The sequence below is a fragment of the Podarcis liolepis genome, assembly GCF_965112155.1.
Source record: "Podarcis liolepis genome assembly, chromosome: 13".
Taxonomy (NCBI): domain Eukaryota; kingdom Metazoa; phylum Chordata; class Lepidosauria; order Squamata; family Lacertidae; genus Podarcis; species Podarcis liolepis.
The window spans coordinates 25,578,827-25,606,070 of NC_139573.1; the positions used below are offsets into that span (position 1 = coordinate 25,578,827).

The 27,244-nt window shown below is 40.7% G+C and overlaps 4 protein-coding genes across 6 annotated transcripts in view; 2 read left to right on the forward strand and 2 right to left on the reverse strand.

The window, feature by feature from the left end:
• Window positions 1-27,244, reverse strand: part of LOC310691608 (olfactory receptor 14I1-like) — a gene marked incomplete at both ends in the record, with an annotated part of 142,904 nt that overhangs the window by 60,335 nt on the left and 55,325 nt on the right. The gene's annotated exons all lie outside the window — the stretch shown is intronic.
• Window positions 773-25,657, forward strand: LOC310691013 (vomeronasal type-2 receptor 26-like). Of its 3 annotated transcripts, XM_083470598.1 has the most exons (5): window positions 773-1,506; window positions 3,465-3,677; window positions 4,726-4,852; window positions 22,402-22,496; window positions 24,006-25,657. In XM_083470598.1, exon 5 carries the CDS (start codon window positions 24,013-24,015, stop codon window positions 24,994-24,996), a length of 984 nt encoding a protein of 327 aa, XP_083326724.1. In that variant the 5' UTR covers window positions 773-1,506; window positions 3,465-3,677; window positions 4,726-4,852; window positions 22,402-22,496; window positions 24,006-24,012; the 3' UTR covers window positions 24,997-25,657. The 3 variants fall into 3 exon arrangements, with proteins under 3 accessions (XP_083326724.1, XP_083326723.1, XP_083326722.1); XM_083470597.1 differs by lacking the exons at window positions 22,402-22,496; window positions 24,006-25,657 and adding an exon at window positions 5,891-6,863 and having other exon boundaries at window positions 3,460-3,677; XM_083470596.1 differs by lacking the exons at window positions 22,402-22,496; window positions 24,006-25,657 and adding an exon at window positions 5,891-6,863.
• LOC310692524 (olfactory receptor 14C36-like) lies at window positions 9,362-10,273 on the reverse strand (the record flags this gene model as incomplete). Its single annotated transcript, XM_083473468.1, has 1 exon — window positions 9,362-10,273. One exon carries the CDS (start codon window positions 10,271-10,273, stop codon window positions 9,362-9,364), a length of 912 nt encoding a protein of 303 aa, XP_083329594.1.
• Window positions 17,396-18,376, forward strand: LOC310692526 (olfactory receptor 14A16-like; the record flags this gene model as incomplete). Its single annotated transcript, XM_083473472.1, has 1 exon — window positions 17,396-18,376. One exon carries the CDS (start codon window positions 17,396-17,398, stop codon window positions 18,374-18,376), a length of 981 nt encoding a protein of 326 aa, XP_083329598.1.

The window sequence follows — 27,244 nt, forward strand, 5'->3', positions numbered from 1 at the left end:
ACAAATCTTCCAGAAAAACATCACAAAGCATTTATGTAAGTTCTTCTGCATTGATTAGAAGTACAATTCCGTTAGCCCAGTGATGATTATGGTTGCCATTCACTGAGTGAAGGGTGGGATTTCAGCATGACAACAGTTCATGTATTACAAACTTGGATTTAGGATACCCAGAAGTGCAATGACTATCATAACAGATTACATCAATGCCCAACTCATTGGTGACAATTCTAGATATCAGCAAAATTGCAGAAAATATTATTTTGGAGAGGAAAGGATGTGTGTGTCACATGAGGTTTACAATTGCATTATTGTACACATTGCTGGGAAATAACACTACAGCAAATAATTAATAAAAGTAGTTTGAGAAATGTGTAGATACAGTTGTTAAGCTTTTGAAACAAGGTTGTAAGGTGTATTCGCTTCCATGAAACTTGCAATAAAGTGAAAATGTTGGGATGCACAAAGGCAAGCTTTTGCTCCTGTAAATGAGTGAGTCATTTCAAACAGAAATACTGCCACACAGATCAGACATCCATAAATTTGAGTAGAAGTTTCATACTGGGTTTTATTAATAGTACTTTCTGGATACCCTCCCAAACCATGAAAAACAAATAAAGAAACAAAAAAACAAGAGCACGATTCAGCTACTAATCTCAACGCGGAACAGGCAAGGGCAGGCTTAAGTTTATTTTAGATATATTTCATACAATTTATATACCACTTGATAGTAAAGAAAAATGTCAAATTTCCTCAAAGGGGGTTAATTTTGACTGGATCATGTCTCACCATATACAGGGTGGCTCAAAAGAAATTCATCACAACAAATTATATGGATACAGATAACTAACACACAACAAAGTAGCAGTTAAATTTCAGGCTGGCAGTTGGAAAGAATAGTGCGGCAGTTGGAAAGAATAGTGGAGTCAGAAAAAAGGATTATTTTTCCTTACTGATATTGTGAATGATGACAGTGAACTTGAGTCAACAACAAAGAAAGTGAACTCTAAAGCAGTATACCTACTTTTGGGCCACTCTGTATTATCTCTTTTGCTCACGTTTCCACACCTACAGCTACATTCCCATATTCTTTTTGTTCTTAACATTCCTTTCATATCCTCATGTGGATCAGGTGAACAGCAAACTTTCTACATGAAACTGAGGGTGATAATAGTCTTTGTAATAGATGGCGCTATGACAACTTATCTATCTTATTGCAGTCCAGTGTATAAAAATTATCAGCATGTCCTCACATTTATTTTTGCCATTCATGAGATCAATAAGAATCCCAGGCTCTTGCCCAATGTCACTTTGGGATTCCACATCTATGACAACCTTTTTGATGCAAGAACTATATATGAGACCACCCTGGACCTACTGTTCTCAAAGCAAATGAATGCAATTAATAATTATGATATGAATAAGGATGTGTTGTCTATCATTGGAGGTCTCACTGTAGAAGATGCCTATCAGATGGCCACCATCTTGAATCAGTACAAGATACCACAGGTGTGTTTGTCTCCAGTCTTCTTATCTGCTCCTTTACATGAATGGAATTTGTGACTATGCTTAAGTTATGTGCAAACTGATGGTTAGCTCATTCACACATACAATGTAGCTCATGCAATTAACAATGCAAACCTTTATATACATCTAGTCAGAAGTAGCATCTGCTTCATTAAGTTGAGCTTAGTCTCTGAATTATTCAATTAGAGCAAGAGCCTAAAATATTCTGTTGGAAATCACATGCTGGGAGGGATGTGAGTGTGGAAGTAATATAGAAAATCTTATTTCTAAAGAATATTCAGAAAATTTAGTACTACTAGATACCTAATGGGCAATTTCTTGTTATTTCTCCAAGCTCTAATAAGCCTTGTCTCCTGTATTACAGTAGCTCACTTATGGAGCCTATGACACAAAACTGAGCAGCAAAACACATTTCCCTTCTTTATACCGAATGGCACCAAGTGAAACTATTCAGCCTGTTGGGATTGTCCAGATACTCCTTCATTTTGAATGGACATGGATTGGCATCATTGTTTCAGATGATGATGATGGAGAAGACTTTGTGCAGATTTTAACACCTCTGCTTGCCCAGAATAGCATTTGTGTTGCCTTATTGCTGAAGATAGAAAGAGCATCACAAGACCGTGATGAGGCCTTCAATACACAAATGCCAAAGATTGATGCAGCACTTCAGTCTGAAGTCAATGTGTTTATTGTCAGTGGAAATTATTATTCTCTGTGGGACTTAAAACTCAGAATACACGTTTGTGACCTTTTCAAAATAAGTGATATTAGGAAGGTTTGGATTATAACAGCTCGGTGGGATTTCACTCAGGAGATAGATTTATCCTCTGGTTTTGAAAGGGCTTTCAGTGGCACCCTGTATTTCTCAGTACAGAAACATCCTGTTCCCAGATTCCATAATTTTATCAAGAACTTAAATTCGGATGAATCACTCATGCACTTTCTATGTTTGTTCTGGCAATATGCTTTTGACTGTTCGATTCCTAGTGAAGGGTTTACACGTTGTCAAATGTGTGAAAGATGTACAGGAAAGGAGAAACTGGAAACATTGACTGCATCTAGGTTTGAGATGGATATGACTGTTGAGAGCTATGTTATCTACAATGCTCTCCATGCAATAGCTCATGCTTTACATGCCATTGATGTTCCAAGCCAAAAACTAATGCTGGCTAATAAAGGCAAATTCAAACCCTTGAATATTCAGCCATGGCAGGTAAAGTCTATCATTCTGATGAATTTCATTTTGCAGGTGAAATCAACTCTGATGGTTAAATTTTTAGCACACTCTTATAGCCATGATATTCTCTAGAGATCTTTTAGTGGAGAATTAAATCCAATGGATGTACCTTGGCTCTGTGAAAGGGTGAGGTTTTCACATTCCCAGATTGTATTTTGTCATTAACCAGCTCCTTGAGTTCAATCAACAATTCCCTGATTGCTCTGAGCCACAGATTCTGAAATTGCCCAATATGTTAAAGGAAGGAAGGAAGGAAGGAAGGAAGGGAGGGAGGGAGGGAGGGAGGGAGGGAGGGAAGAAGGAAGGAAGGAGGAAAATCAAGCTGACTAGGTAGTTGTCCTGAGCTCAAGTGGAGAGGGATAGGAGAAGTGGAGTGTCTTCCATTTGGATGGACATATTTAAGTTTTAATCATGGTGAAATATTTTCCCAGAGCACCCCAATCACTGACATGCCTTCCCCTGGAAATTTTATTTATATCCCACCCTCCCCAGCCAAAGCCAGGCTCAGAGCAAGCTTTGCTGAATGGGAGAAAGCTCTCATAAGGCTGGAGGAAATGTCCTAAATTCTACATTTTGGCCTGATCCAGCAGGCTCTTCTTATAATATAACAAGTTTGCCTCTGACTTAATGGTAGCTTAAACAGATTCAGAATAATAAGCTGAAATTTACAGACACACAATAATGTTCTTTCTCAGTTTAGGTCCATTCTTCACTGAAAAATATTCATTTTAACAATGGTGCTGGGCATGAAGTCCTGATAGAAAATGGAGAAGTTTCAGCTGGCTATGATATCATCAACTGGGTTGTTTACCGCAATCGAACTGGTCTCAAACTCCAGGTTGGAAAAATTTCAGCAAATCATAGTTTCACTATCAGAGGGAATATGATTGTGTGGAATAACAAATTCAAACAGGTAGGAATTTATATATTTCACAATGTTTAGGAAACAGCCATTAAACATGCCCCAGGTGATATTCAAAACATAAACACTACAAATTCCTCTCTCATGCAGAAGGACATTTTGTGACACTTGTAAAAATGCCAGATTCTTCAGATCTACACTGTTAGGAGACATACAGAGTAAGCTGTTTTTAAAGCTGACATTGTCCCCCATAACCTCTGAGTGGTTAGAGATTCCACTTAGTTCCAAGCATGCTGTGTTTCCTTCTGGACGATGAGATGGTGTCTATATTACATATCATTTATTTACACATAAATACATAGGCACAGCAGGATCTCTGCCCTGTAGCTTGCCTTCTTAGGTCACATAATGCCTAACTTACCCTCCTAACACCTCCTGCACTATGCTTCTGCACACATTATTTCCAACTCTCTATTCTAAACGCCAGGCTTATATATGCAGAGCAGGAAAGGCCTCATTGAAATGCCTTTTCACACTTAGCCCTTTGATCCTGTGTTGTCTTAATGACCCATTACACCAGGCTAACACCTCAAATAAAATTAACTCTTAACACATACTGCATCCAGAAATGACAGGTGTCTGGTCCCAGTTTTATGGCTCTGATTCCCTTTGGGCGACATCAGTGAGAGCAAGAGGAATGTATTGTCATCTGGGCAGCCCAGGACTTCCATATACACTGCCCAGCCTTGCGTCCCGGAGAAGTCACTTCAGTACCACTAACACAGCAAAAACGATGCAGTTGTTCAGACTACATCCCTAGAGGAACACTCTATTGTCTTGACTCAGACATATGCCAACAAGCACAGACAGCAAACTCACAGGAGTCTGATGCCCGCAAACACATAACAGTATCATCAATTTTTGATGCTGTTTAAAATTCAGTATGTTGCCATTTTTAACTGCTTTGCATTACAAAAAGGTGCCCCATCAGGGATTGGAAGTCATTATTTCATGCCCCAAAAAGAGTAATTATAAATGTAGTAGTTGGTCTGAAAAGACTGGTGCCACCTTCATTTTAAAAAACTTTTTGTTTGAACAGACACCACCTCAAGCAATGTGTGTTGACAGTTGCCTCCTTGGATATAGAAAGATGGCGCAGGAAGGGAAACAAGTTTGCTGTCATGACTGTGTCCCATGTCCAGAAGACATGATATCTAAAGAAACAAGTATGAGACATCAATTTTCATTGGGATGTGTGTCGGGGGGTGAGGAGGAGGAGGAGGAGGAGGGAGAGAGAGAGAGAGAGATTCATTTTTTCGAATAAAGTAACAACATATAGAACAGTTAGATAAAGACAAATGAAAATGAAATGAGATACATTGCACAGATTCCAATCTGATTACCAGTCAAAGCAAAAGATAATCACACCTGCAAAGGGAGAATTCTAAGGAACTAGCAGGGCCAGTGGGGAATAGGATCCAAAGCCCATTCAGCTGGGTCACATGACCTTGCAAACTGGTGTAAATTAAGCTAGCAACAGTGGCGCCAACTTGGATCCCAGATTATGGGTGCCCAGGGTGGTGCTATGATGTCACATGTGTGCGCCGTGATATTATGATATCACATTGCACGAACTGTAGTGGCAAGTGGGCCTGGCCCAGACCCTGAGATGTGGACACGAGCAGTTTCCATTTTTCAATCTCTGCAAAAATAAATCCCTTCACATGGCCCTAACTCCTAGGCTCCCCTACCCACCCATATAGGATAACTGTTATCTCTTCTCCCACACACCTACAACGAAAAGTCAGTGAAGGAAATCCAGGCATGCACATTTCATCCACCCTGGAAAAAAAGGAGAAAATTGACAGTCATTAAATGGAGAACACAATATCATTTTAAATATACCAAGCACCTTGGGTACCAAGAGGAGACTCGGAAGCATGTCATTCTTAAAAATTAAAAATAATGAGAAATACCGTATTTTTCACCCTATAGGACGCACCGGCCCATAGGACGCCCTTTTTTCTGGGGGGGGGGGAATAAAGGGGGAAAAACAACCCCTCTCGCTCTCCAGGCTTCAGCGAAAGCCTGCATTCGCCCCATAGGACGCACACACATTTCCTCTTCATTTTTGGAGGGGAAAAAGTGTGTCCTATAGGGCAAAAAATACGGTACAATGTTTATCATTACTTCATTATCTTCATACACTATACAATGACATATGAATGGGGTAGATTTAATGATGTTATGTTTGCCCCTTTTAGATGCAATTAATTGTGCCAAGTGCCCAGAACAGCAATATCCAAATGCGGACAAAAATGAATGCATAAACAAAGTTAGAATTTTCCTATCCTATGAGGAGCCATTGGGGATTATTTTAGTTTCTCTTGCTGTTTCCTTTGCTGTAGTGACTGGTATAGTGATATACACATTTGTGAAGAACTGGAATACACCCATTGTCAAAGCCAACAACCAGAACATTACCATCACTCTTCTCATCTCCATCCTGCTTTGCTTCCTTTCTTGCTTGCTCTTCATTGGCAAACCTGGGAAGGTGACTTGCCTTCTACGGCAAACAGCCTTTGGCATTGTGTTCTCAGTTGCAGTTTCTTCTGTGCTGGCAAAGACCATCATTGTGATCTTGGCCTTTCTGGCCACAAAGCCAGGCAACACAATGAGGAAATGGCTAGGGCAGAAGGTGGCAAATGCTGTTGTTCTCTCCTGCTCCCTCATCCAAGTAGGCATTTGTAAATCTTGGCTGTCAAGCTTCCCTCCATTCCCAGATCTTGACACGCACTCTCTGTCTGGACATGTCATCGTTGAATGCAATGAAGGTTCAATCACCATGTTCTACTGTGTCCTTGGCTACCTGGGCTTTTTGGCCATCATCAGCTTCACTGTCGCTTTCCTTGCCAGAAAGCTGCCTGACTCTTTCAATGAAGCCAAGTTCATCACGTTCAGCATGTTGGTGTTTTGCAGTGTCTGGGTCTCCTTTATTCCAGGTTATCTGAGCACGAAAGGGAAATACATTGTGGCAGTGGAGGTGTTTGCCATCTTGGCTTCCAACACCGGCCTCTTGGCTTGCATTTTCTTCCCCAAATGTTATATCATTGTTCTAAGACCTGATCTAAACACCAGGAAGCAACTAACAGGAAAAGGGAATTAATTATTTATCCTTATTAAAACCTTAATTGTTTGTTTGTGTGTGTGTGTTGTGTACTTTCAGTCCTTCTCCATTTTCTATCCAGCTTTCATGCAATGTATTCATTGAACTGTATTTGTAGATCAATGTTTCTAGTGATGTTGGTTCTGTGTAATCCGTTGGATTAATCATGTCACAGTTGACGGTTTGCTTTCAGAGGAATTGTGGGGTGGTGCTTTGAATAGAAGTGAAAATAATAGCTGTTCATCCCTGCTGATATAAAACATCCATAGACATAACAACACTTTTGCAGCCTTCATGAATATATGGTTATTGAATTTTTGTGGGTGTGGCGGGGGATATGTTGTATGCTTGAGCCTCTTTACAATTCCTGGAAGCAACACGCATCCAATTACTGAAATATCCAAGCTATCTTCCTGGTGAGATAATGGCCTTTTAGGTATGGGCCATTAAGATAACAAAGGGAGTGGTTCTGTGGCATATGGCAAATGGGTTGAGCCGTCTTCCTCAACTCACTGCTTAATAGAAATACAAAGGCCATGGTTGAGAGTTGAGTCTTGGAAGCTATAGAATCTGGAAACTTCAAGTTGGGCAGCTGGGAAAGACAGATTTCTGATTTCTGTTGAAATCCCAGTATGTGGCTGTGGGAGCAGCAAGACCCTCTTGGAGTGTTAATGCTGTGAACCCATCCATTGTAGGCTAAGGTTCTATAGATGTGCAAATAAACCCCTTGGCCTAAAGACACCACAGTCTCCACTGTGCCTCATTCTAAAGGAAACAGAGATCCTGGGTAAGCACCTAGGACCCCTGGAATCTTGCAACACTTGGTGATTGGAGTGGTATGCAACAATATGGATCTGTCTTACACTTCTTAATATTTATTTTATTTTATTTTATTTTATTTTATTTTACTACTTATTTTGCCAAACTGTCTGAACAGACAGACACTCTCCCCTTTTTCTTGAGAAAGTTTCAGGAAACTTACTCCTAAAGGGAGGGAATACAGCTGGATATGGTTAGCCTTCCTAGCCAATCACAAAGGAGACTGGCATCCTGGCTTTCAAGTTTGAAACATCTACTCATTAATCTTCCTTCTTCTTGCAACATCCAGGCTCCCAGAATTTAGGTGGCCTAAGCTGGGTGGATGGGGTGGCTGAGTAGAATTTTTTTTTAGTGGGGGTTGCCTCTGTCTGTGTTGGAGAAAGAGGTTTGGAAGAGAGATTCCTAATCTCCAGGACAGTGATACCTCGAGTTACAAATGCCTCAGGTTAAAAATGCTTCAGGTTACAAACTCTGCTAACCTGGAAGAGTTACCTTGAGTTGAGAACTTTGCCCCAGGATGAGAACAGAAGTTGTGTGTTGGCGGTGCAGCGGCAGCAAGAGGCCCCATTAGCTAAAGCACGCCTCTAGTTAAGAACAGTTTCAGGTTAAGAATGGACCTCCGGAACAAATTAAGTTCGTAACTAGAGGTACCACTGTACAATTGTGATTGCTACCAAGTACATAGTTAGATTTATACCTGCCCCCATCCATCTTTAAACAAACATTCCATATGAAAATACTCAGGCTAGAATGAATCACAGACACTTAGCTTTGCAAATAAGTGAATTGTTGCAGTTGTAGTTGTAGTAGTTGTTGTTGTTGTTTATATACCACGATATACCTACAGGTCTCAGGGTGGTTTACAGAATAAAATCAAAAGATAAAACCACAAAAAACAACAACAACAACCCAGTAACACCCCCTGTGGTTTACTCACAGAGTTTCCAGCAGTGGCATGAAACAAATTTTCATCAACTGGGAGTAAAACAAAGAAGAAAGGTTCCAAACATCTTAAAAAGAAAAGTACTTGGTTTCTTTACAAAAAGGATCATGTAGTCTTTGGGTTAGCAAAGCTTATAAAATCCTTTCTTAGAGAGATTCTTCATTTCACGTGCAGTATTTGCCGAGTTGGGAGCCAAACTATGGCTCCTTCTTGTATTGGTCCAAGAAGCACACAAAGACTGAGAAGGGGAAAATTGGAGGCTGCTGAGAGCCTGCTAAGCCACAGCCACTTTAAACATGAGCTCAGGGCTCAGGTTAATGCTTTTATATATATACAAATAGAATGCTCCACACAATGGAGACCCCTGATAAAGCAGAATACTTGATAGTGTGAGGTGTTCTATTCACATTAAGATAAATGGATGTGGATGCCCACTGCAGTGGGTAGGATTTCGTGCACAAGGATGTTGAGATGGGGTGTCCATGTACAATCTTTGCCTCCATTCATGGATACAATGTCCGTATGCTTAGGCGAACTGGCATTTATCATAAAATGATGAGCAACCTTGGAGCCCCTATGGTTAGGTAGAAAGGCAGCATACAAATATTTTAAATAGGGAAATAATTATTAGCAAAAGGTTGTCTCCAACTAAGTTCTACTCTAAGTAGCCCCATTGAAATTAATAGTTGGAAGTTTGTTATGTCAATTCATGTCAATGACTCTGCTCTAAATGTGAAAGATATTGGACACAACCCTAGTAGTCTTCCATCTGAGGTCACCAGGCAAAATTCATTTCTATATTTTTTTTTAAGACATTTTCCACAAAGCACCTTGGATCTCTTTGTTTCTCAGGCTATAAATTATGGGATTCATCAGAGGTGGCAAAATGGCATACAAAACAGCAGCCAACAAATCCAGAGATGGAGAGGACAAAGCCTTTGGTCTCATGTAGGATAGCATAACAGTAGAAACAAACAAAGAAAATATGGTCAAATGTGGGATACAGGTGGAAAAGGCTTTATACCTTCCCTGTGCTGACTGAATCTTGAACACTGCAGAGAAGATATAACTGTAGGACACCAAGACGAGCGAAAAGCAGAACAACCCCACACAAAAGACACTGGCAAGCGTGAAGCGCTCACTGGCTTCCGTGTTTGTACAAGATATCCTATATAACTGAGGGATATCACAGAAATATTGTTCAATCACATTAGACTGGCAGAAATGTAGCCTAAATGTGTTTACAGTGTGGATCACACCATTGAGGACACTGCTGAGCAACGAAGCAGCTGCCATTTGAAGACAGGCATTCCAGTTCATAATCAGCATGTATTGTAGAGGGTGGCAGATTGCTACGTAACGGTCATAAGCCATAACAGTGAGAAAGGACAGCTCAGCCCCTGCAAATGTGACAACCAAGAAAACCTGGGTGACACAGCCAGAGAATGAAATCACATGGACATTAATCAAGGAATTGACCATGGATTTGGGCACAGTGGTAGAAATGTAGCAGGCATCAATGGAGGATAGGAAAGCCAGGAAAAAATACATGGGAGTATGAAGATGTTGGATTCGGGTTATGGTTACGATGATGAGGAAGTTCCCCATTAAGGCTGCTAAATAAAGAGAGAGAAACAACACAAAATGTAAGATCTGGAGCTCTCGAATATCAGAAAACCCTAGAAGGATGAATTCTGTCACAGATGTTTGGTTTACCATTCCTTTGGTTGGAAAATATTCTGTGGAGAGAACAGGAGGAAATGTTGGCAAGAAAACAAAGATTTTGCAAGTTTCTTTGTCACCGTTGTGTGTTTAGCAAACCCACTATGAGCTTTTATTTTTTGGTAAAACACAAAGTGTAAATCAAAGATGTGTAAGCGTGGCTATATAAGGTGGTTGGGAGAAGAACATTATCTAACTGAATGGTTTTGATATACAGTGGTACCTCGGGTTACATTCACTTCAAGTTACATATGCTTCAGGTTACAGACTCCACTAACCCAGAAATAGTACCTCGGGTTAAGAACTTTGCTTCAGGATGAGAACAGAAATCGTGCGGCGGCGGCATGACGGCAGCAGGAGGCCCCTTTAGCTAAAGTGGTGCTTCAGGTTAAGAACAGTTTCAGGTTAAGAACGGACCTCCGGAACAAATTAAGTACGTAACCAGAGGTACCACTGTACTCTGGATTCCTAATTCACAGTTTGTCTGTGCTTGGGAGATGGAGGGTCTTCCCTGTTAACAGAACAACTTGAATAATTAAAATAGAGTCCAGAGATAAAATGAAACAAAAACAGTGCATAATTTGAGCAGAGGGGGAAACAGAGGGATTTTGTCTTTTTTATGTCAGGCCTTTTACAGAAAAGGCAGGTGTTCAACAAACATACAGAGGAAAATTCCCTCAAAGCTAACAAGACAATAATAACTCATGTTATATCAGCAAGGATCATGCCATTCTGATGGGTAGGTACACAACATCTCCTCCTCCACCACCACTGTCAGCAGAATTAACCCTTGAGTTACCAGCTGAATGATCCCTGCTGTTGTTCTTCCAACAGTTCCTAGATATTTTATGCTTATACTTTAAGTAGCAAACCAGGAGTTCAGAGATGGCAAACCAGGCACCATTAAGAGGTTTGTGGATTACAGCTCCCATAAACCCTGTCCATTTACCATTGTGACTGGGTTGATGGGAGTTGCAGAATCCGGAATCTGGAGGGCCACAAATTTCCCATCTATGTACTAGTAGAATATACATATAATTGGAAGAAAAGAAAGAAGAGATCATGAAACAAGGAAAACTGTCTTTCTTTTCTACATTGCAACTCGTTCATTGAATTAGCTGGTTATATTGTCAGTCTTAAAAGAATGTATTATTTTGCTTTTCAAATCTCATTTGCCACATTTCTTTCCTACAATGTACATCCTTCCTTTTTATTTAAATTTTTGAATCACGGTTTCTTATCAGTTTGCAGGTCTTCTGCATTCACAATCTAGAATGGTTTAAAATTTAATGGGGAGGCTGTAGCATTACTGTCACACTACTGTGACTAATGACTAGTAAATACATCTTTATAAGCAATCTACATATTTTCAATAGCAGTTGATGAAATTTGGGCACCAGTAAGCCGCACGTTTGTTTTCTAGTTCCTCACTGAATTGCCTCCTACTATAACTGTTCAAATTCACAATTAGCTAGAGAAACAAAAACCAGAAAATCATTTCCAAACCTTAACTTACCTGTTAATTTCTCTTAAGAATGCATTTTTGATATAATAATGCAATCACTGTGTTTATTTGGAGACGATTGATCTATCTCTGCTCGTGTTCAGATTTCAAGAATCTGTTCTTCAGAAATCTGCATATGTAGCAGCAGAGACCCAAAGGGAGAAATTAAAACAGAAATTGAGTAGCATGGACTTACCCACAAGGGTGTTGTGGATGTCTACAGGGCTCTCACCACAAGAACCTTGGAAGATAAAGCAACTGTCTAATAACCACTTAACAGAACACAAAATAATGAAACATTTTCATTTCTTTAAAGCTCCACTTATAGTTTTCGTCTCCCTGGTTTACTGCCTTTTTGCCCCTTTCCTTTTCAGGGGCCTTGATATGCTCTAGAAGGTCATCCTCAATCACTGTTTCCATTGACATTCTGTGGAGAACTGTACAGTTCTATTCAAAGTGCATGAAAACAAAACAAAGGGGTTGAGAAGCTATGGAGAACAAGGAAGGAACAAAAAGGAAATGGGTATAAGTGTGGCTCTCTTTTTTTAATAGCACAAAAAGGTGGAAGTGCAATAAGTCTTTTCCTTCCTTCCTTCCTTCCTTCCTTCCTTCCTTCCTTCCTTCCTTCCTTCTGACAACCTGGAGGTGTGGTGGAGAGGCTTATCCAGGATGTTTAATATGGTAGTGACAGCCTCCTCCAAAAAACACATATCAAGGACATTTATCTATGGAATGCCTGAAAGAATGGACTGTGTGGAATTTTATGAGGATTTGCACATTGCCAATTAAAGAGAGCTCAACTTTGATTTATTATGGTTTTGATGAGACACCAGCTCGTTAAAAGCAAGGAGATGAATATTGGAAGTGGTTCAGAAGTCACAGCTGGACCTGGACTGCTTTCGATTTCAAAGCAAGATGGAGAGTTGTGGCATACTTGCAAAAGAGCTCTCGGCGGAGGAAAGAGAACTGATTCCAACATGAACAAAAGAAGAAGGAAAACAAATACAGTGGTACCTTGGGTTAAGTACTTAATTTGGAGGTCCGTTCTTAACCTGAAACTGTTCTTAACTTGAAGCACCACCTTAGCTAATGGGGCCTCCTGCTGCTGCCACGCCGCTGGAGCACGATTTCTGTTCTCATGCTGAAGCAAAGTTCTTAACCTGAGGTACTATTTCTGGGTTAGCAGAGTCTGTAACCTGAAGCGTATGTAACCTAAAGCATATGTAACCTGAGGTACCACTGTATTCCACACAGCTACATGAAATAAATTCTCTCTGCAAGGTAACTGATATGGATTTATAGAAACATCTTTGAAAGTCATTACATCAGTGGCTGCAAGAACAAAGGATTAGATCGGAATAGTGGAACTTGGATTAATTAAAAGAATTGGTGCAGGATCAAGGGAACAATATCAACTCCTGACAGCTGGAACACAGGAAGTCAGCCAAAATGTTTAATTCAGACTGTTTAATTGGCTTGTATTGAGATTGGGCATGATTTGGAAATGTATTCATGTGGTTACCATTGGATTGTTATTAATGAAAAATTAATAAAAAGTATTTAAAAATATAAGCATAAATAATGCTTGTGTGTGGTCTACTTCATCACTAGGGCTTCAGGAATGAAACTGCATTGAGGAGAAGCCAGCCACAGAATCCGTGGCTCCACGCTCAGTCTCCTCTGCCCCCTGAACTGTTAGCATTTCACTGCTCCATTGCTGGATGTGTAATTACATGTCTATGTTTAGTTTCCAGGCTTGGAAACTGTGAGAACGGAAGCTAGTCTTATCTCTTCCACTCTTTTGTACTGCTGTACTTTCTCTCTCTCTTTTGGAAAAAGAAGAGAGGAAACGCCATGATTCCTTTGCCCTGTATATATTGTTTAATAAATACTTAGAAAGCACACACCAAGCTCCACTTCATTTCTGCTATACTCTTACTCTGCTGAGTTGAGTCATTGAGTGTGCACGTAATCATCTGATGTGTGTCGCTGGGAGCGTGTCAGGACTGGAGATTTATGGACGTCCCAAGCTGCGCGTCACCAGGAAGGCACCGGAGAGGCACCCCCCCTCATGGGGGGGCCCGCCCTCAGCCCTAGCTCAAGAATTATTTGAGGGCCACAAAGAGTTCAGCCCCCCCCCCGGGCTAGGACCCATGTCTCCTGCACAGTTCACAAGTTGTTATTAATAAAGTGGCCCTAGTTTAAACCCACATCTTTTGTCCTGCCTATTTTTCCCCCACCTGTCTCCTCATGAAAACAAGACAGTGGTGGCAATCTTGGTGTGTGTGTGTCCCCAAACCTTCCCCTCCCAATTCTTCATCAATCTCTGTTCTAACTAAAAGGCCAGTGCTGGGAATCTTTTTTTCCTGGATCATCTTGTGGAGGCCATTGAAGGCCCATATGTATCCAACCTGTGGTCTTTTGTAGAATGGGTTTGACAGTGATGATGGGGGGGTGGGCTGGAGGGTGTCCTTGCAAGGCATATGCCAAGAAATGTGAAAGGGATTTGCTGGTGAAGACCAGTAACATTCCCAACATGCTTCCCAATTAAGTTTGTCACTTACCATAATATATACCATGGTTCCACCACTGATGAATCCATTAACTTACAGCTTGAGAAGCAAGGTGGTAAAAGGTGCTTTGTCAAAAGTACTGGGTTTGAGGCACTCTTCTATGAATGCCCTCTCTAGCTTTTTTCTTCAAATGTGAAGGGCCTGAATATGTTTTGCTTAGTTTTCTCTGTTGCTCCAGATGGAAAGACCTGCATCAAGAGGTTGGATTTGCAACAAAGGACATTTTTATGGAACATTGCTGTAATGTGTATGGGTTGCTCGTGCGTACGTTGCCGCCTCTCCAGGCTTTGTTGCCTTGCTAAACCCTTTCTGTCTGGACAGCCCTTCACTTCATGGCTGCCTCAGTCGCTAGCAGAATCCGTCATTGGGCGTTTCTTAAATCTTTTCCAACATAAAAGTTGTTTGACACCCAGTCTCCTCCTACTGTCTCTGCGCGGAAGTCTTCTGCGCAGGGTGGGCGTGGGTAGCGGAGGACCCGTGCTCTCCCCGCTGGTGTCCGGTGAAGAGTCCTGGAGTCCTCTCGCCGATTCCCCCATCAACCCCTCTATATCCCTGGTGTTGCGCTGATTTGCTTCCCCATCTGCGGAGCTGCCTCTCTCCCTGCTGGGCCCTTCTCCAGCATCATTTGAGAGCCTTCCCTCCGCCTCTAGCTCCGATGTCAGTTCCCTGACAATTGCATTGGCAGTAAAATAGGTTTTGTCAAAGGGTGATGAAGTCCTTTTTAAGGACTTGGTGCTAACAACACCAAGGTCATGGGTTTGGCTTCTGTATGGGCAAAGAGGTCTTTGATTCCTGCATTGCAAAGGGTTGGACTAGATGACCCTTGGTGTCCCTTACAACTCTTACAATTATATGATTCTATGATACTTTTTTAACAAGACAGTTAGTGTGTGAGATAGCATCTAGGTGTAGGGCAAAAGCATCAGGAACATTCAGGCATTCTGGAGAGCCAATGCCATTCAGTGTAAAAAATGCTGAGCTACATAGACCAATAGTCTGATTCAGTACAAGACAGCTTTCTATCTTCCTATAATCTGTAATTCTCATGAACTTTTGTCAGTCTTTACTAACCATATTAGAAAAAAACAGAATTAAAGTTGCTTAGTATGCCTTACTAATGAGAAGTCTTGGATTCCCAAGAGAGCAGATCTCCAAGAACGCAAAAGGGACATGATTGTCCCTTCCCACATTAACAAATTGATATTGTCATCATAGATCCGCACGCAGGGTTTTATAAAGTGTCATGTATGGCTCAACTGATACATGTTCAATACTTCCACTGAAGGGGGGGGGGAGAGAATATGAAGCTGAGAGAAATTTGTGAAGAAAAAAAGGTATGCTATTAGGTGCTTACATTTTTCTTATGATCTTAGTAGTCAACTGCTCTCAGTATAAAACAATGCACTCTCCTTCCTTTCCCCTCTCTCATTCTTTTCTTTCCCATACATTTGCTCCTCCCCTAGCACTCTCTATTGTCAATGAAACTGAAACAGAACAGAATATTACAGTTCATTTTAGATGCTTAGAATGGGTAAAAAGTCTGTTGTGCAGTCTTTGATAAGGATGGATGAATCTCTCAATTTAGATTTTTCTCCATTTCTCATTTTTACAATCTCAAGTTCTCTTTGCACTATTCCCACATCAGTTTGTGTGTGTTTCTTGCTGAATAATCTGAATGAATATTCATACAAATTGCCATGCACATTTTTTTCTTAAAATATTCATTTTCACACAATTATATCCAGTACATACATTTTACAAGAACTTTCCCCAAACACAATATATCTTTGTACATTCCCCCCACTAACATTCACTGTTGTGTGCATTTTTATTGCAGTTTCCCTTAATATACACTATACAAACATTTTAATGTAATTTTTTCTGGGGGGGGGGGAGAGAGATTGCAGAACTGCACTGCAAAATACAGAAAAATTGAGATTTCCAAGTATTTCCTAGATTTCCTAGAACCTTAAGGTTGTTAAATTTACGATAGAAAAAAGAAAGTACCTGTACTTCTTCACATAGTGTATCCTTTAGCTATGGAATTCACTTCCACAAATTGTAGTGATGGTCACCAACTTGGGTGGCTTTAAAAGAGAATCAGACTAATTTGTGAAACAAAGTGCTAATGGCATCTACTGGCCATGATGGCTCTGTTCCACCTCTAGTGTCAAAGACAGCAGTCTGCCTCCAAATATCAGTAAAAACTAGCGATTGCTCTTCAACTCAGGCTTCTCAAAGGGATCTGGTTGCTCACTGTGAGAACAGGATTCTAGAGGTCTTTTGCCTGATCCAGGTGAGGTCTTCATATGTGTTTAGTTACTTACTGTTAAATCAACCAAGAATGCAGCCTGCTCCAGGTTGCCTTCCTAAATATATCAGGGGTGGGCAGCCCCCCATGCCCTTTCCTCAATTGGTTTGCGGGTAAGGCCTGCCCATTTTGAAGGTCTGGCACAGCAAGGTGGAGGGTGCTATTAGGCAACCGTCCCCCTCCCCCAGCCATGCAGGTAGGTGGTGATTTCCCCTGTCTGGACATGGCCGTGCTGTGTGGCAACCCCACCCCCACCGCAGCCCCAGGTGAATGGATATTTTTGTGGATTTGGGGCTCTACTATAATTTTTTTGCACTAAGGAAAGTATTGAGAAAGTGCACCTCTCAACAACCAAATCAGAATGAATCTTCAATAAACAATGGCTATTATATCACCTTTTTGTTAAATTTGAACAAACAAATCGGTATGAATTCTTAAAAAAGAAGTAGAAATGATCTAAGTCAATGTATACTCAATTACAGCAATCACCTATTCTTCCCCTGCCCGACCCTGTCTCATTACCAATTCTAAAGTTGCTTCCATCTGCATATTTTAGATTATACCACTACCTTGGTGTACAGACCTAGCATAACTTCTTTTTCCAAAATACATGATGTATAGCTGTAACTATTATTACTATTTTAAAATCAAAAGTGCAAGTACAGTAGGTCCACTACTTACAATGTTTCAATTTCCTCTTAACACCTGTCCTGTTTCCTTCCACAGACAGCATGGATACTAAGGAGCAAAGCATAGTTAATCAATCCTCTCTGTCAGGATTTCTTCTAATGGAATTTTCAGAAGTAAGGGAACTACAGATTCTACACTTCTTTATGTTCCTTGCTTTTTATCTGGCAGCACTTACAGGAAATCTTCTCATCATCTCTGCAGTAGCCTTTGACTCCCACCTGCAAACACCGATGTACTTCTTTCTCATGAACTTAGCTATACAGGACCTTGGTTCAGTTTCAGTGATTATGCCCAAATCCATGGCCAATACCCTCTTAAATATTAGATACATTTCTTACCCAGGATGTGTTGCTCAAGTCTTCTTCTTTCTCTTCTTTTTAATATCTGATTTCTTTCTCCTCACGGTTATGGCATATGATCGATATGTTGCCATTTGCAAACCGCTGCAGTATGAGATGTTGATGAATATGCAAGCCTGCATCCAAATGATTATTAGAGTATGGATCAGCAGCTTTCTTTGTGGAGTGTTACACACTGGATGTACCTTTTCTTCCCCCTTTTGCTCCAATGTGGTCAATCAGTTTTTCTGTGAAGTCCCACATTTGCTTAAGATGGCCTGCTCTGATTTGTACCTTTTTGAAATTGGAGCTATTGTGTTAGGATCTGTCACTGTGTTAGGCTGCTTCATCTTCATCATTGCAACCTATGTGCACATCTTCACCGAAGTGCTGAAAATCCCCTCTGTTGAGGGAAGGCAAAGGGCCTTCTCAACATGCCTTCCCCACCTCATTGTTGTCTCTATATTTGTGTTCACTGGCTGCTTTGCTTACCTCAAGCCCACCTCTAACAGTCCATCACACTTGGATTTGGCATTTACCATGATATATTCCATGGTTCCACCACTGATGAATCCCATAATCTACAGCATGAGAAACAAGGAGGTAAAAAATGCTTTGTCAAAACTACTGGGTTCGAGGCTCTCTTCTATGAATGCCTTCTCTATTTTTTTTCGTCAAAGGTGAAGGAGCTGGCTATGTTTAGCTTGGTGTTCCCTTTGCTCCAAATGCCAAGACCTGCACCAATAGGCTGGATTTGCTACAAAGGATATTTTGATGAAAGATTACTTTGACAGTAAAATAGAGTGATGTCAAAGGGTGATGAAAATGAGTCATTTTTTAAAGGCAAATGCTGGGTGGCCATCTGCTAGGGATGCTATGATAGGGGTTTTCCTGCATCAGCAAAATGACATTTTAAGTCACTTTCAACTCTGATTTCTGTGACACTCACCATTTATTTTATGGGTACATTTGGGTGTGTAGACACAAAATTCTCTATGTGTTCACAAAGTCATCCTCCGTCCATTCCTCCAGGTCAGTTGCACCATTTACAGCTTTGTTGTCTGCTCAGATTGGCTGGTGTTCACCATTGCTTCTGTCTTGACTGGATTTATCTTTAGTTGCCCTTCCTCAGTTAAACAAAATTACAGTGCCATTTTGTGCATGTCAGATTGTACATAGTCACCACTGAATTCAATTAAGTTTACTTCAATAATTAAATGGCTAAAGATTGTACCCCTGACATTCATTTAATTTGGGCTGAGAGCTCTGGCTCAAGGCACAAGAATATTTTTTCTGTGTCTAATGTGTTAATAATCTCACAAGCTTTTCCTATAAATGTGCAGTATTTGTAAATCCCAATGGGGAACTGATATTTTTGTGATGTTTACACTATATGCACATATTTAAGCTGTAAAATTTAGAGTATTGGGGTTTTTTAATTATTAAATGCTGCCTAATTACTCACATTTCCTGTCTAATTTATAATACATTTTGCACCTGAAATACATTTCAGAAGTTGAGAGTATTGTAAATTAGACATGTTAAGGTTGGAAATACTCTGTAACTCAACATTATTCTGAAGTGTTCATAAGTAAAGAGGCATTTGTACTACTTTTCTCTTTATCTGTTAATTTACTTTTTGCTCTGTTTGTTGACATTCTAATTCCTATAAATGTAAGCTCATGGTATGTGTAATCCATACTGGATTGATATCACTCTTGTTTATTGTACTCTGAAAAACAAATCTCGGGAGTCGGAACTTAAGAGGTTAAGTTGTTCCCATGATGCCTCAGCATTCTGACGTCAGCTTTGGAAGCTGGGAGGAGTTTTTCTGTCTGTTCCTCTCGGTTTCAGAGAGAGAAGGACGCAGTTTGTCATGGCTGCGAGAAGTCCTGGAGTTTTCTGAGAGATGATGAAATAAAGAGCTGTAAATGGACATTATGGTGCTCTGTGTATTTGTCTGAAGCTACGTGAAGCTACGTGACAGCTTTTACCGCTGTGTGTTACTCTGCTAGGCGTGACTGGAAGAAGCAGATTGCGCAGTGGAAGCGCGCCGGACCGCTGTAAATCAATTAGGAGGTCACGCACTTATCAATAAATCTACAATTTAGAAGTAGGGAGGCTAATGACACACTATTTGGAGCCCCCCCCCCCCATTTTTTCAGCCCTAGCCAAGACTTTTCTGAATTTGACAAAAAGTACAAAAGAGAATGTTGATTCCATGTTTGGATGAGACCAGCACCCAGTCCCTAGTCATCATGGTGATCGTTTGATGAGTAAAGTGGAGAAATAGCCCTTCTCTTCAGCTCATCTCCATGAATCAACTAAGAAAGCCTCTCCTCCTTCCAGAGGGGAGGGGTTGTGAGCGGGACCAGATCCTTGCGTCATGCAGGGGGTGTTCTGCCCCCTGCCCTGCCATCATCACTGGCGCGCCATGCCTCCCAGCTGGGCACCCAACCTGGAAACACTGCGGGGGCATGGTTTAGTTGCTCAAATGCGGCCGCGCCAGCTCTCCCCGCCATTGCACTGCCAATTTTTGGAAGGGAAGGTGTGGCCTTCACCTACCCCTTCACTTATGGGTATTCCGTTAAAGGAATCCGGTGGTCGTGGATCCTGTCCGATGCCCTGTGTGGCGGGGGGCCATGGCACGACCCCCGGTGACATCAGGGGAGAGCTTATAGTTGTATTGGCATCAACAGGCTCCCCCTATTGGTGGTTAACCCCTTGTCAGACTCACCCCTCTCCGAGTGGGTGGAGTCAAATTTGCTCTTGTCCAATGCCTAAGCCAATACCTTCTCACATGCTGTAATCAATAAAGTTGTGGCCCTTTCTAGCCCATTAATATACTGTGTCCACGTGTCTTTATTAACCCAAAGCGGGGGACGGGTACTCGAATAACAAATAGGTGTTCTTTGAAATGTGTGCCTCTCTGTGTGTGAGAGAGAGATTGTGGGGTGACTGCACCCATCACCCACATTTCACCCCTGGAGGGTTAACCAAGGGTAAAAGAAGTCCTGATTTAGCACAAATATTGTGAAATCCAATTCAGATAACAACTAGGATAAGACTATCCACTTAGAAGGCATGTTGGACGATGAAAGTCTTCAACAGATGCCAAAAAGGCAATATAGACATCACCTAATATATAAATAGAAGGATTTCCACAGGGTAAATGCAACCACACTAAAGGCCCAAATGGAACAGATCTGCTGATGAAATGGTATCTGCAGGAGACCCTCTGTTTACAGCAACCTTCTCCCTCCCCATTCCCGTGTATTATTTTGGTGTGCCTGTGTGTTATTTTGGAGTGACCATTAGCTTATTCTGGCAGGGGCTGATAGGAGTTGGTCCAAAACATGTGAAGGGCACCAGTATGGGGAAGTCTGTTTGATCATATTGAAATGGATTCAAATTCCCACTCACACAAAAAGTTCACTGTTTGACCTTTGGCCTTAGCTAGTGTTTTCCTTACAGTTCCTATGAGGATAAAATGAGGGAGCAAATGATGTAGGTCAGTTGGAGCTGTTTTGTGGTGGGATGAGATACAGCTACCTCTTTGGAATTATTATTATTATATTATTTTATTCACAGAATAAAATGCTATCACCATTCACGTCCTATGAATAGAGGAGAGGGGGAAATGGATCAAAAAAAGATAACTTCCTCATTTGAGAAAGGGAGTAGAACTAACTTGACTTTCCCCCCAAAACCTCATTCCATAATTCTATGTCCCTGATACTAATTAAACATGCAGCTGTGACCATTCACCTTGCTGCAGTTCCTGTTGTGGGTGCTTCTGAAAATGGGCATATATCCATCCTAAACTGTTGTTTCTTTGAATTGTCATATCTGAAATAATTTTGTTTCTGTACAGCTCTACTACTGAGAGGCTTTCAATTCCTCTGAAACCAAATCTCTAGGAACAGAAATGAGTTATTAATAAATCTCCTCCCCATGCTGACAAATTTTATTGCCCTTATAGTTCCAAGTGTAGGAGTATTTTTATATAATTGCATGTGTAGCTGGTATGATATACAATCGTTTAATTTCACTGGAGGAGAAAAAGTGGAAAGAATTCTACAAAGAAAAATAGTAAGCTGTTTAGTGTGGTTTTTTGTTGGTTTTTTGCAATTGCACTCTATATGAAAATAATGAATCTCCCCTCCCCCTGTCCCTGTCTCTCTATCATAGTCTTTCCTCCACATACTGTATAGGCGCTGTGTCCTGAAAGTTTTGCTGTATTCTTGAGTCTGGAATTGCACAAAGCACTTCAGTGTATGCAGTTTGTCTATTTTCTTGAAATATTCAGATATTTTCACACAATCAAGTGAATTGCAATGTGGATTAAATAAATCTGCTGTATAATCTCCATCTTGGAGGGCTACAGGTTATCAATAGCAAGACTGAATATTAGCATTTAATGTCAACTAAAAATTGAATTGGACACTACGACAGTGTGGTGTTGTGGTTAAGAGCGGTGGACTCATAATCTGGTGTACCGGGTCTGTATCCCCGCTCCTCCACATGCAGCTGCTGGGTGACCTTGGGCTAGTCACACTTCTCTGAAGTCTCTCAGCCCCAGTCACCTCACAAAGTGTTTGTTGTGGGGGAGGAAGGGAAAGGAGATTGTTAGCTGCTTTGAGACTCCTTAGGGTAGTGATAAAGCGTGATATCAAATTCAAACTCTTCTTCTTCTTCCTCACCTGAAGTATCTTAAGGAGAGGACTTTTCTACATTAAAGAAAAGCCTTGGAAGTTTGCTAAACGTAGTCCAGTGTCCCTGAGGAAGGATGTGTACATCTCAGGTAGACGTTTTCTGAAGTATTGGATATATACTGTGAATGAAGCCTGGGATACCTCAGTTGGTTAGAGCATGGTTGCAAGGTTGATCCCCGTAGGGGACGGCTGCATAGTCCTGTATTGCAGGGGGTTAGACTAGATGATCCTCAGCATTCCTTCCAGCTCTATGATTCTATTATTCTTTTGTGTCAGATTGCTGAATAACTTCACATTATACCATGTGAAGCCTGGATTAAAAAATAATAATCCATTAATCCATTTCAACCCAGCTAATAATTACATCACATATAATTTTGTGATGTCAGAAATGTTGTGTTTCTGAGACAGCTACTTTTTATTTGTGCCTGCCATACAGCTATCATGTTCAACAAGTCCAAATTCCTCTCCTTGCCCATATTCTCATCCTTCATTTCCCTTTGGCTGTTCTATAAACATTCCTCAACCATCTATATGCTTCCTTTCTTTGAAACCCTTTTCTCTTTGGTCAAAAAGAGGCAACCAAAGGGCTTCCAAGGGAAGGGGTGGGATAGCTGGAAACACCCTTCCCATGATGAGCTGGGAGAGCTCAGTCGGTAGAGCATGAGACTCTTAATCTCAGTCATGGATTTGAGCCCCATGTTGGAGGAAAAAATCCCAGCATTGTAGGGGGTTGGACTAGATTTCCCTCTTCCAACTTTACTGCTCTATGATTCTATGATATTACTCACAGTCCCTCTCCTGCAGCTTTTTGCAAGGCTTCAAAGGGTTCATTCCTATCTTCATGTAAAGCTCAGGGGGTGGGGTGAAAGAAAACCTGTCTGAAATCCTGGAAAGCCACTGCAAATCAGTGTAGAAAACCTCTGTAGGACACTACAGTGTCTGGTAGCAGCTCTCCAGGATGTCAGACAGTGACATTTTTCAGTCCATTTTGGAGATGCCAGGGAGTGACTTGTGTAAGCATGAATGGAAGGACATATCTGTGAGTGGGGGAAAGTATCAGTAAGTTGGAGGCATACTCTGATTTTACTAAGCAACTGTGCCTGATGAGAAATCAAGAAACACAATGGATCAGTAAAATCCCCCTGGTTAATTTGCTAAATGTTAAAGATGACCAGTTTGGGATGGTATGAGTTAGTTCTTTTTCCTTTTATAATTGAGCTACCACATTATTTTCACACTGTTAGAGAGGCAACATTAAGATCGTCTAATTAGGCGGTGAATGTGGACAACATTCTTGGGTGTATGAAACGTGACTTGAGTTTACACACTCAGGGACTCGATGACTGGAAGGTGGGATATTTGGCAGTTGATTTATGGAAACTTCAAACTGTTAAATGACATTGTGCTTTAGTTACATCAAACTAGTATAATGAGTTTGCAAACATCAATTCTAATAATACATTACACATATTACAGTTATCAACATCAGCTTTTCTTCCTCAGAACATTGCCTTATTCTAAAATAATTTAGATATAATCATCATCATCATCATCATCATCTCATTTTTAACAACTGTTCTTCTGTTACTTTCCAGAGGCAGCATGGATGTCAAGGAGGAAAGAATAATGAATCAATCTGCTCCGTCAGAGTTTTATCTGCTGGAATTCTCACAGATTCGGGAACTGCAGATTCTACACTTCTTTGGATTCCTTGCTTTTTATCTTGCTACAGTTACAGGAAATCTTCTCATCATCTCTGCAGTAGCATTTGACCACCACCTGCACACTCCTATGTATTTCTTTCTGATGAACTTGGCTATACAGGACATTGGCTCAGTTTCAGTCATTATCCCCAAATCCATGGCAAATTCCCTCATGAGTACCGGACACATTACTTACTCTGGCTGTGTTGCTCAAGTCCTCTTGTATGTCTTCTTTGTAGCATCAGATTTCTCTCTTCTCACAGTCATGGCTTATGATAGGTACATTGCCATTTGCAAACCATTACATTATGAGATCCTGGTGAATAAGGAAGCTTGCATCCAAATGATTGTTAGTGTATGGATCATCAGCTTTCTCTATGGAGTGCTACACACTGGAGGTACCTTTGCACCTAAATTTTGCTCCAATGTGGTCAATCAATTTTTCTGTGAAATCCCACATTTACTTAAGATGGCCTGCTCTGATTTGTACCTCATTGAAATTGGAGTTGTTGGGTTAAGTGTTGTCATTGGGACAGGAAGCTTTATCTTCATCATTGTATCCTATGTGCAAATTTTTACTGCAGTTCTGAAAATACCTTCTACTGAAGGAAGGCAAAAGGCTTTTTCAACTTGCCTTCCACACCTATTAGTTTTCTCCCTATTTATATTCACCGGATACTTTGCTTACCTCAAGCCTGCCTCTGACACCCCATCACATGTGGATTTGGCATTTGCCATGGTCTACTCCATAGTTCCACCCTTGATGAATCCAATTATCTACAGCATGAGAAACAGGGAGATAAAAAATGCTGTGTCAAATCTAGTGAATTTGAGGTTATTTCCTTTGAATACCTTCTACAGTCTTATGCTGCTGCAAAGGTGATTTCTATGTATAACTCTTATGATAGAAAACTGGATGTCTTATAAGGATCGGTTAAAGGAATTGGATATGCTTAGTGCAGTGTTCTCTGTTGCTCAAGAAGGACAAGAGCCACACAAATAGGTTCAAATAATAAGATTTTGTATATTTTGTAAGTAGCTTTTGATTTGGAATTAGTTCCTGATAGAATGAGTTGTTTGGCAGTAGAGCAGACTTTATCAAAAGTGGGTTTCTTGAGAAGCCTGGGTGGCTGTTTGCCAGTGATGTGGTAGTAGTGGATTTCCTGCATCGGCAAGAGATTGTACATGTACAAGATAACCTTTGAAGTAGCCAACCAGGGCCAGACTTAGGGGTGCACAAGATGGGCATCTAGGTCACCAAGGTTAGGGGGGCACCAAGCTGAGCTCACTGGCTGGGTTTTTTATGTTATGTACTGTCTGTAGTAAGCTAGGGTGGCAAAAAGCAAGTATTTATAACCTTTTTTTTTCAAGATTCTGTAAATTGTATGGGCACTAACTTAAAAAAAATTGGTCTTCCTTCAATTAGCTTTAAAGTAAGCTTCTGTTTCAGTGCTAGGTAAAAGAATCAATACAATGCAGTTTTACTTTGAGGCCATGTTACCAAGCACTTAGAATTTCAAAAAAGGTAAATACCATAAATATTATATAAATAATAACAAATTAAAGTTGTAAGCTTTAATAATTCAGCTGGGTACTTTTTTATTTATAAATGTTTATTTATATTTTCAAAGATACATATAATGAATATTCTAAAATAAAGAATGCTAACCAAAAGATAGGAATCCCAACAAAATAAAACAAAATACTTCAAGTAATAGTTCCATTGTGTTACGTAGTGCACTGTCACTGCTCAGAATGGGACTTCTTGAACTTTGGATTGTGCAAACTGTAGCACAATGGCTGAGAGACCAAGGTTTAGGACAATGTTGTTTTCAATGGATAGTGTATCAAGTGTGTTTCTCATCTGCCATGGCATATAACAAAGACATTTTGAATAGATGCAGCAAGCTTTGTTTACCACTAGCAACCTAATCTTAGCATGTAATTGTGTCATACAGGGACTTCTCCCTAGCCACAACGAAGTGTATATTTCACATACTTCTGTATAAAACAGAGCAAATGCTCAGTTAAAGCTTAAGTCATTGTTTAAAGCATTGGTGTTCATTCAGTGTAGTAATGAACAGGTTAAATTAATTTTATTTGTCTCCTTTGCTAAAACTTAAGTTGGCTGTAAAACGTATCCTTGGAAGGCTGGAGGGGGCCCCCTCCTCCTCCTTCTCCTCCTCCTCCTCCTTCATTGAATTTTTATACTGCCCTAGACCTGGCGGTCTTACAGAAAAAAATCACAACAAATATTAGCTATCCCGATCAAGGTGAGGTAAAATCTTTATGTCTGTGCAGCAATAGAAATAAGATTGGTAAGGCAGGCTGAGGATTGACCAAGCAGCCCCCCTTCTGGATTAACCCAACAGCTGAGCAGGGGTGTGGGTGTGGATAAAAGCCATTTGCATAGCATCACCCACATGCTGCAGGATTGCCATTCAGCTCAACAGGTGATGAGCAAAGGGGTTGATCCTGAGATGTGGGTGATGATCTACAAGTGGTTTTCAAGGTGCTTATGAAGCATCGCTCCCCTAGGTAAATACCACTTGACAATTTGGGGGTGGAGATGATGTGCTGCAAGCAACTTTCCTTTAGATGGTGATATATCAAATGGTGTATGAGAATTCTCAACTTTTACCAGATCTTGTAAAGCTATGCAGATAATATTCAAGGGAGGATCTAAAGAAAAATGTATGGGAAACTGGAGATTGAAAAAGGTAGTCTATGAGTATCATCATACACACACACACACCCATATACATGCCATATAGATACCATATATATAACTCATACACTATATATATCCTGTGTGATTCCTGCTAGCACACACACTTGGGCTCTTTCTCCTTCCACCTGGCCCTCCCAAGCCCTCCAAATTTGGCTCTCGGTTGGGTTAGAAGAACCCTCCAAATAGTATGTGGGAGAGAAGGGGAATTGTTTCATCAGTAAGCTTCTTTACTGATGGGACATTCACAATATCACAATGTTAATTACTACCCAGATATAAAAACATTTCCAAATCCAATACAGATACCTACTGGGATAAAAATCTGCACTCAGAAGGATTCTTGAAATATTAAAGTTTTCAACAGGCACCAGAAACATTATAGAGATGGCAGTTCTCTGAT